The following is a 9,630-nucleotide window of genomic DNA, read 5'->3' as shown; positions in this document are numbered from 1 at the left end:
CATCTCATGGTCTTCTTCTGTGTTGTGTTGTTGTTTTATACTCTGTGTATTCATTTACTGATTCATATACGAAGTCTTATTCTTTATGTGGGGACTTTTGTCACCTCTTATTTGAGCAGTATTAATATGTGAGAGCTCATTCTATTAGTTTTGTCTTCAGATTAATGCAAGTATTCATTTTTTTCAAAGCAAATTTCATTAAGTTGGGTGACTTCAGAGAGATTTAGGGCGTTTTCACACTTGTAGTTCATTTTAGTTCTGGTTCAGTTCCTGATTTTACAAACCAAGAGGAGCAAAGATGAAGACATACAGACTGACAGGTAACTCGATGATTGGAGTTTTATTGATGATAATCAGCAAAACTGCTCTTGATATTGGATCAGATCAGTCACATCAACACATTTATGGACAATTAATGAAAAACCTCACAAATGATCTTTTCATTATGTTTTTATTCAACAGGTCTTTAAGTGGGAATTTAAGCTCCATGTCAGCAGTGAAGACATATTTTACCCACTTTTTAACCAGCCACAGCATGTGTCCGTCCTCAGTTAACATGTACAAACAGACGATCTGTAAATGTGATCGTGGAGTATTTCATAGTTCGAGAACCTGAAGTGATGAGCGCGGCTGTAAACTGGTTCTCCAGGCTGGTGTCTAGAACAAAACCAGATCTCCAAAGATCCGCATCAGAACACATTCACTCACACCTGTGAAACTGAGGACATTACAAAAAAAAACCTCTTTCTCACTGCTCACACACACATCGTGCCATCGCGCTCAGTCATCACACCTGATGCTAAATGTTCTGAAGTCATTCAAGAGGAGAGCGGATGAACTATAAAACCAGAAGATTTAGTAGAAATGCAGCATGAACAGCCCTTTACATCTCATCAATGAACGAGTCAGATACAATTACTTGATATGATTTTCTTGTAATGCAAATGAAACAAATACTTTGAAACGAGGAGCTTTTTTTTTTTAAACAGTGCGCTACTTTGAATCTGCCAAACGCCGGCACTAAAAGTCTTCCAACCTGTCTCAGTTAATCATCTCGGCTCCCTGCCCCCGCCTCGTGCACGTAGGAGATGTGATCTAGCCTATCAAATACAATCCGCCATGACACAGTGCAGACATAAATATTAAAAGAGGCACTATCATGGACTTTCACTTGTTGCCTCAGTTATGCTAATGTGCACGCACGCACGCACACACACACACACACACACACACACACACACAAAGAAATCACACTGATAAGAATCAGAAGGCAAAGTGTCAAGTGTGTTATTCCTTGTACTCCAGAAACTGTTGCAGTCTTTTCCTGTGCTCTGCAGACATCTGAATAGCACTGAGGATTAAAAACATATCAAGAATTAGCAGAATATTTTTAGCACTTGAAGAAAGTCCATTTGGATGACAGGCCTTACTTTAAGTGGTCTCCGAACGTGGTTGTTATCCTGTAGATGGCAGTCTTGAGAGTGGCCCTGAGAGCGAAGCGCAGCGTTTTGTGAGTGGAGTCTCCCATGCTGCCGGTCGACCGGACCGGCTTACTGGAGGCATGAGGCAGCTTGAAGTGTCGATCCACAGCCTGAAGACAAAGAGGACGGGACAGGGCTGCTGTCAGGAGGCGCGCAACGCAAAGCAAGAACAGTCACTTTGTTGTTAAAGTTCTTCGTCAGAGGCGCAAGAATTACAGAGAAGTGGCAATGAAACTCTTGTTCTTAGGCTCCCTCCAACAATGCTCAATGCACAAATGTATGAAAATATCACTAGTGGAAAAAAGAAAACTCTAAGACATAAAGACACGCATCCACAGTGCAGTGTATGTACGAGAAATTTCATGTGATACACTCGACACATGGCTGCTCACCATATACAGATTAATACCACACAGATAAAGGGAGTGTGCGTTTTTTCATGATTTAGATGAACTGGCCCTTTTAACTTTCTCAGATCTCAGCAAGTGCAAAATACTGATCGTTTCCTGTTTGCTTTCAAGGTACAAAGTCCAATGAAAGGTTTACACACACACACACACACACACACACACACACACACACACACACACCTAGGCTATGAAATCTGATAACAGTTTTTTTTAAAACCACTTTTGCTGCACCAATATGTGCCCTCAGGGTAGCTGCGGTAATTCATGACAGCTTACCTCTTGTAAGACCAGCATGCAACTGAGGATGCTGGGTAACGTCGTCTGTGCAACCCCGAACTGGTCTTCTGAGAAGGAGGCTTGAACAAGGTAAGACAGGCCTGCAGGAGGACATTAGAGGACACAGTGATGTAGACGCTGTATCAACATGTCGCTTCCTTATCAAAAGAACGTCAAGTCCACCTTCTCCTCCTACCTTCTAGAGCCCAGATGTGAGCCTGGCTGTCTGCAAACAGAGCTTGACTGGAGGCTTCTGGAAGCTGTAAGAGACGATGTTAACGAGTACTGCACTAAACAGACAGATGCACGTTTACAGTAGAATGATCAATTAGGAAGTTAGACGGACACGTTTTGGTGAGACTACACTACAACATGCATGCGTGATTCAAAAGGAAGATCCATAAACCTCAGAAAGCAAATTGGACTAAGCAAATTAGTTTCTAGAAAGAGGAAGTACTGCAATACATGCACAGTGTTTGGCTGTGATGAACTTTGCAGTACTTCACACTTCTAATAGGATCACAAGGACACGATTTCCCAGCATCTGATTTGAACAAAACAATGGTTTTAACAGTCATGTGACTCGCAAGACACGCGTGTTAACACAGCTCCTTAACTCAAGCTTTTAAAGTAATTAGTGAGGCTCATTGTTTCAGCTGGATGGACGGAAAACAGCTACATTAATAATGTCTGCACAACCAAGGCCCAAACCAGCAGCATTAAATTAGTGATGCCCGCAGGGTGAGGTTGCTAGATTTGGTCAAACCAAGTGAAAATCGACTGGGTTAGATGAGAGCATGCAGGGAGTACTTCACAGTGTTCAGGATCCTAAAGAAGACAGCATGCAGATGCCACAGGCCCTTACCTTGTTGAACAAATACATAATCAGCACCCGCTTTGCCAAGAAATTTTTAACCTGAATGGGACAATTAAGTGTAAAGTTGTTTTGCTTCGGGAACCAAACAAGAAATATGTAACACAAATGAAGAAATATTGGCTTTTCACACTTAACCACAACAACTTTACATCAGAACGATGGCACATGATGGGACCTTTATTTTATAAAGCAGGAGTAAAGAGATGAGTATTCAAGCAGCAGAAAAGACTCAGTGTTCCAAGCCATTATTGCATATGTGACGCTTATTTTGTTGGCACTCGTCCTGTCTCATCTCTGAAGCACACCCGTCTGGCGCCAGCACAGAAGTGACTGGTGCAATTGAGCTGTGAGGAAGGTGGAAAAAAGAATCTGCAGAGCAAATGGGGCTCTGTCCTTTTTCACACCCGTGCACATCCTGGCCAATCACTGCGTGAGGCAGAGGTGATTATCAGGCTGTGGGTTTTAGAAAGTTACAAAAACCAGACAAGACAGACAGAGCCTCTGTTCGATTACTGCTGTTAGCTCGAGGTTAATAAATGTTAAGTATGAAAAGCCTTTTGTCAACTTTGTAACAACAAGACTGAAGTACCTGCTCTTTTCTGTTCTGCAGGAACTGAGCCAGGAGACTTGGTTTGGATGGTTCCTGCTTGGGAGTGGGAACCGAGGCAGGGGATGACGGGGGACTGCCATTGATCTGTGAATCTGCACCGGAACAGACAGACAGATAAATCACAAACCAGAACTGGCAAAAGAGCTGGCAATAAGACATTTGTAGCAGTAGCAGCTGTTAATGCTTGTTAACTGTATTTGTCTAAAATTGGACCTAAAACCATCTGTATGACCTGAATGACCTGATGTTTTCAGGAGCGTCATCTCACCTGTGGAGGTGGACCAGAGTTTTGGGGCTCGCCTCATGACATGTGGGCTCTGCACTGTGCCGAACCACGGCGAGCATTGTTCCACAGGAGCAGTCAGACGCCGCAGGGTGGGAGAAGCAAACGGGCTGTCCAGGTCGGGAGTGAACGGTGCCGTCAGAGGGCTCTGTGGGCTGCTAATAACGGAGCGTGCGAAGACCGAAACTGGAGTTTTCATCAGTAAAGAGGGCCTCGGGCTCATCAGGTCTTCTGTGCTTGAGGGTACTTTTAAGACAAAAAAATGGGACAGGCAGGATAAAGGGGACTGGCCAGAAACAATTACGTTTATTTGTGTTTGATAGTAACATACATGATGTCTCAGATGAAGTCTTCTTGTCACTTCCTGTAGACAGTGATTTGGCCCTGCCGTTGGTTGCGACAGTGTCATGATAGGCCACGAGTCTCTGGGTCAGGTCGGCCAGCAGGGACAGACACTCCTTAGAGATGGCGTTCCAGTTATGAGGATGGCCACCTGGGAAAAGTGAAGAATGAAAACATGAACACAATTTGTTTTGCCATCTGCTTATAAATACAATTGGAATATCGGAAGAATTATCGAAAACAAGAAACATCACAATCAGTTCAAACGAAGACGTCTTCACCATAACAGACCTGGCTGACTCAGACTGAAGACCTCACAGCGTCGTGATGGGGAGTGCTGAGACAGCAGAGCCAAGTCCTGCAGAGCTAGGAACTAAATTTTGGGATGAGACAAGTTACAACACCTAAAGTTAATGATCAGCAAGCACACACACAAAAAAGAGAAAACTTCAAAGAATATAACTGTGTTTTATCTACCTTCAATATCATTGGCTGCTTGTCAGTCAGAACTTTGGGAAGACACTGGTGGACATCCTCAGTAAAAGATGGCTGCACAGGAAAACTGTACACCTGCAGGTAACAGCAAATATGTTACATAACACATTACCGTAAAGTTAAAACCCTCATGAACAAATTTAACTTTAACACCTGAGATTAACTCTGGGATGTTCACTGTGGATGATATAACCCAGTCAAGACCGGTGCTCTTGACAACATTGCCCCCTAGTGTCTCTAAATAATTAAAAGGCAAACAGAGGTAGTCTTTCCGACAGCACACTCTACTTTTAAGTCAATTACAGCAACAAATGGGCAGTCACATTTGATTATCATAACGGGGCCTCGTCCATTCAGTCTTATGGTGGTCACCACAGTCAGCTGGCACTTTGATCTTTGGTTAAGTGGTAATATTAAGCCTGTGGGATTGTGAAGTTAGGTTACCAAAAACGATCAGAAAGAAAAACAGAATTTAAAACAAGACAAGCGAAACAGAAAAACAAATAACAAAAATGCAGAAATTTCACTGCTATAGCACAATGACACCTTCAGTTTTGCAGCATTAGAGACTGTATACATTTTGCCTTTAACTGATACTCATACCTCAGTGACAAAGATCCTGAAGAGCAGCAGTGTGATGTGCCATGTGAAGAGGAGGAAGCTGGCACTGATCCACAGGTGGTAGAGCAGGGAGAGGTCCAGCAGTCCAGCTATGCTGTCAAGAGGGTGGACAGTTCTGGAGGTGGAGATCAAACACAAATATATTAATGCCTTCCTGTAAATCAGTTCAGGAAACAGCACTGAGTGGCAGGGCCTAAAACAATCATATATAAATACAGAACCCACACTGACCTGTTCAAGTGGAGGTTAAGTGTTTTACAAATCCATGCTTTTGGAATGTATCCTGTTAACAGAAAAATGAAATATTTTGTCCATCACTTCTAATAACTTTGTGTGGAAAATGACAAGTGCAAAATAAAAACCGAGCTCAGGTACAGTAATTGAACAATAACTAAAAGCATGTCTATAAAACAGAGACTATTTGGCATAAGATCACAAAAGTTGACACTCCTCAAGCAGTTTGTTTGAAGGTACAGGAGTTCTGTGTGACTGAAGATTCATTTGTAAAGATCAGAGAGAGAGAGATCACTTACCCAGAAAGAAAAACACAACAATGTAGTTCCTGATAGAGTAAAGTGCCTGAGTGGCGCTGCACTTCACCACCATAGGTAGAGATCCCTTAAAACGAAGGTATTTGTATTGCTGGGGAAGAAAAACACTTTGAAAATCAGCGCCAATCATAAAGTGCTATTAAAAGGACAGTGGCAGTTATTGTGTTTAACGTTAGGCTCACTCTGTACAGTCAGAGTCATTCAGGAAAAATCTATCTTAAAAATATTCAGTCTTTGCATCATCACCTACCTGAACAGTGTGGAAAGAGACATAGTTCATGTTGTGGATCACACCCAGCAGACTGTGAGAGAATCCAACAAAGGCTCCAGCCAGCAGAAGAATGAGGTGATACTCATTCAGACACATCTGAGGGGAACTTTCACTAGTGAAAACAAACAGATCCAATTAGACTCTGGATGAAGCATGTAGAGCTCAAGACAATAGTTTTACGTGGTAGCTGCTTACCCATCAGTCTGTGGGCAGGGGTAGCCGAGTGTCTCATATCTGCCCCCAATGGTGATGGAACAACACCAAGCCACGATCATTCCCATGATACAGAGGACTATGGAGTTGACACACTGACGAGGGTGCAGCAGCTGACCCAGCAGGGCAATTTTTGAGCATGCAATAGTTGGAATGACTGAAGAGAAACAGAACAGAGTTACAATCAAAGACTAATGTGTGCTAGCTGCTGCTATGCAATGCTACAACACTGCATTGTATGAATGTGCAGGTATATTAGTTAGACTCAGCAGTGACAAATAGTGCAGCTTAAGCAATGTACATGTCAAACTGATTGATGTGGGTAAGATTATATTTCCTATATTTACTTTTTTTGTCTACATTATATTATATTGTCTTGTGTACATAAACCATTAACTGATGAGCTGATGCAATGTACGTAATTCCACTAAACCAGTGAATGGAGGACCCTCTCGAACACAAGACAGCCTCCAAGACAAAGCCAGATGTGTCTAAACAGTAACAACCAGCATCCTGCCACTCACCTGTATAATACTCCAGGTTCAGGAATCCAACCATGAGGATCACTCCACACAGCAGGATTAATGAGAAGACAGCACTTGCACTCGTTAAGAGGGACAGGCATTCTGCATGTAAAAAAGCAGGTCACAGTCAGATTCACACAGCTCCAGACAATGAGTTGAATCTCCTTATTAATGTGGTGACTGACCTGATATCGTCTGGATGGGGTGGAGAAGACTGAACCTGCTGAGGATTACAAAAACTGCTGTGATGGGTGGCAACAACAGCACAGCCCAAGCGATGCTGGCCACGGCTCTCCACCAAATCACCTGAACGGAGCAGTCAGTCATTATCACATTCATAACTAACATACATTAACTGCCCTAACATAAGTAGCTTTTCTGCTTGATTGTCAAATTAGTCATTTTCACCCAACTTTCTATGGTTTTAATGGATCAATGACGAGAAAAAATCTTCGGAGTTAAAATACTACAGGTTTCATGTAATATTTTCCTATGGGTGCTTTTTACATTCTTTTCTGCCCGATTTGGTTTATTTATCTATTATTAACAGGACAAATTTAACCCTACACTGTCATGTCCATATGGTTTATTCTAATGATCTTTTTTATATGATGTAGCTAGCAATTTTACAACAGTGACTATTTTGCTCCTGATAATGCCAATTGTTTTTCACTTCCTCCAGAATGTTATGTTTTAAAATAATTTATATGCTCATATATATATTGTCATTATTTTTTAGATTAATAGCACTTTTCTTTCTTGTTCTGTAAGTTGTTTTATTTCTGTGCCGCTTAATAACAACTGAAACACAGCTTAGCTAACACAAGCTAGCATAAACAGTCGGCTAACTTATTTGAAGTTAGCACGCGCGATACATTTTCCCTTTTGTGAATGAAAGATCACGTTTAAAAACTCACCTTGCGGACAAACCAACAGCTTTGCTCTGCAGAAAACATGTTGTTTGGGTAGATGGAGAGCCACACGGCGAGAATAATCTCTTCAGCTTGTCTGTTGTCAAACTATTTTTCCACTACTTTCCCATATCGCGCCACATGCATTCAAAGGACCTCTGAAGGACCCCGAAAAGCTGCCCATATTCCTGCCTGCTGCCAGGATCACAGCCACACACTCTTAGTTTAATGAACTCGTTCAACAATAAAATATGTATAAATTCGGACAGTCTTGCCAGTGGTTAATCGCAGTAAGATCACAAATAATACCTTTTAAAAGTTGCATCGGATAAAAAAATTACTTAAACAGATCTATAAAGTTAGGCTACAGCTGAATGATACAAACACTAAAAGAACTGCACTGTCACAGTATGAATTCACATAAGGCACCAAGACAAGCCGTATATCGGCTTTTGATTTTTTTTTTTTATCTTTTATGTCTTTTTACTAATGTGTTTATTTACAGATATATTAAACATTAGTCCAATTACTGTGTATCTGCTTTACTTTCTCAGTGCAGTGTTTGTGGCTGTCAGTGAGTCGAGTCAGTTCTGAATTCCTTTGGTTTCATCATGCAAGAAAGCTTTCTTGTCATGATGATATCCATTTCCATAAGACGGAAAACTGTGTTTCTCCAGAACATTATTTTTCTCATGATCCCGAGAGAATGGCTTTGTCTCAAAGGCATTGACTGGGAGCTTTTGGGATGAACTGACGGACATCTCAGTTTGAACTGCTTTATGGACGACTGGTTTGTGTGGAGGTTTCTGGGCAATGGCAGGCAGGGCGAGCTGCTCCCTCTGGGTCTTCTTGTCCTCCCACAACTTCAGCAGACGACGCTGATTATTTGTCATATCCTTCAGGTTTTGCTGCAATGACTGCACTTGATCCTCTAGAAGTGTTTTGGAGGTGACTGTATTTGCCAGCTCTGATGTCAAATCATCAATGGTCAGACTAAGTTTCCCAGCCTTCTCCACCAGGGAAGTGCACTCACGCTCCTTTTCATGCAAGTCATTGATTATGTCCTTTGTGGTCTTTCCACTGAACTTCGGGCTGCACTCAAGTCCAATCTCAGAGCGAAGAGCCTTCACTTGTTTCCTCAGCTCCTTGTTGTCCATCGTCAAGCTCTTCAGCTTCTGTTTCAGAGCCTCAGTTGAACGCATCCTTGACTCATACTGCCTGAGTTTCTCTCTGAGAGTGCTTTCCCTGTGCATGGCATCATCTCTTTCCTTTCTACATTTCTCCAGGAGTTTCAATGTCTCAAATTTGGACACTTTTTCTCCTTTCCCATTTGAGGTGGCCATCCTATGGTTAGGTTTCCAAATCGCTTTACAATAAAATAAGCATTTAAAAAGGCATTTTGTTGTTGTTACTACTCACGAGCTGTTTAAATGGTCCATGCGTGCTGTGTTGGTAAATCCTCTTCACAAGCACGAGCAGCCACATGAATGCCTGAGACCGAGGCGGGTGACATTCTTCTAACAGGGTTATCTGTTTGACAGGCAGCTCCTGTGTAACTCAAAGCTGGGGCTAGAATGACCATTAATTAGGGCGCCACCATCCCTTTGACACCGTTTCAAGTGACACAATTTTCTTTTCTATTTTGTTAATTAATCTAAAAACTTTGCCCTTGTTAATCAATGGAAATATTAAACAGTGACTTAACAGAGGCCCCCTGTGTGTGAGGTGCTGACCACGCGCTGTGTGCCTGGAGAAAAAGGCTTTA

At 42.1% G+C, this 9,630-nt stretch overlaps 2 protein-coding genes across 3 annotated transcripts; both read right to left on the bottom strand.

The window, feature by feature from the left end:
- Nucleotides 1–322: 322 nt before the first annotated feature.
- ndc1 (NDC1 transmembrane nucleoporin) lies at nt 323–8,033 on the bottom strand. Of its 2 annotated transcripts, XM_076745961.1 has the most exons (18): nt 7,872–8,033; nt 7,140–7,260; nt 6,955–7,056; nt 6,413–6,587; nt 6,197–6,329; nt 5,929–6,037; nt 5,627–5,678; nt 5,378–5,510; nt 4,757–4,849; nt 4,571–4,652; nt 4,269–4,430; nt 3,923–4,183; nt 3,634–3,746; nt 3,033–3,083; nt 2,364–2,427; nt 2,168–2,268; nt 1,431–1,591; nt 323–1,351 (listed from the first exon to the last, which is right to left on the bottom strand). In XM_076745961.1, the coding sequence occupies exons 1-18, from the start codon at nt 7,908–7,910 to the stop codon at nt 1,288–1,290; spliced, it is 2,016 nt and encodes a 671-aa protein (XP_076602076.1). In that variant the 5' UTR covers nt 7,911–8,033; the 3' UTR covers nt 323–1,287. The 2 variants fall into 2 exon arrangements, with proteins under 2 accessions (XP_076602076.1, XP_076602077.1); XM_076745962.1 differs by lacking the exon at nt 3,033–3,083 and having other exon boundaries at nt 463–1,351; nt 7,872–8,004.
- A 416-nt stretch (nt 8,034–8,449) lies between these two features.
- LOC143329269 (uncharacterized) lies at nt 8,450–9,208 on the bottom strand. Its single transcript, XM_076745088.1, has one exon. The coding sequence runs from the start codon at nt 9,206–9,208 to the stop codon at nt 8,450–8,452; it is 759 nt and encodes a 252-aa protein (XP_076601203.1).
- Between the last annotated feature and the right edge of the window lie 422 nt (nt 9,209–9,630).

The sequence above is a fragment of the Chaetodon auriga genome, chromosome 12 (assembly GCF_051107435.1).
Source record: "Chaetodon auriga isolate fChaAug3 chromosome 12, fChaAug3.hap1, whole genome shotgun sequence".
NCBI classification, from domain to species: domain Eukaryota; kingdom Metazoa; phylum Chordata; class Actinopteri; order Chaetodontiformes; family Chaetodontidae; genus Chaetodon; species Chaetodon auriga.
Note: the sequence above shows the minus strand (reverse complement) of the source record. Positions and strands in the feature narration are given on the sequence as shown.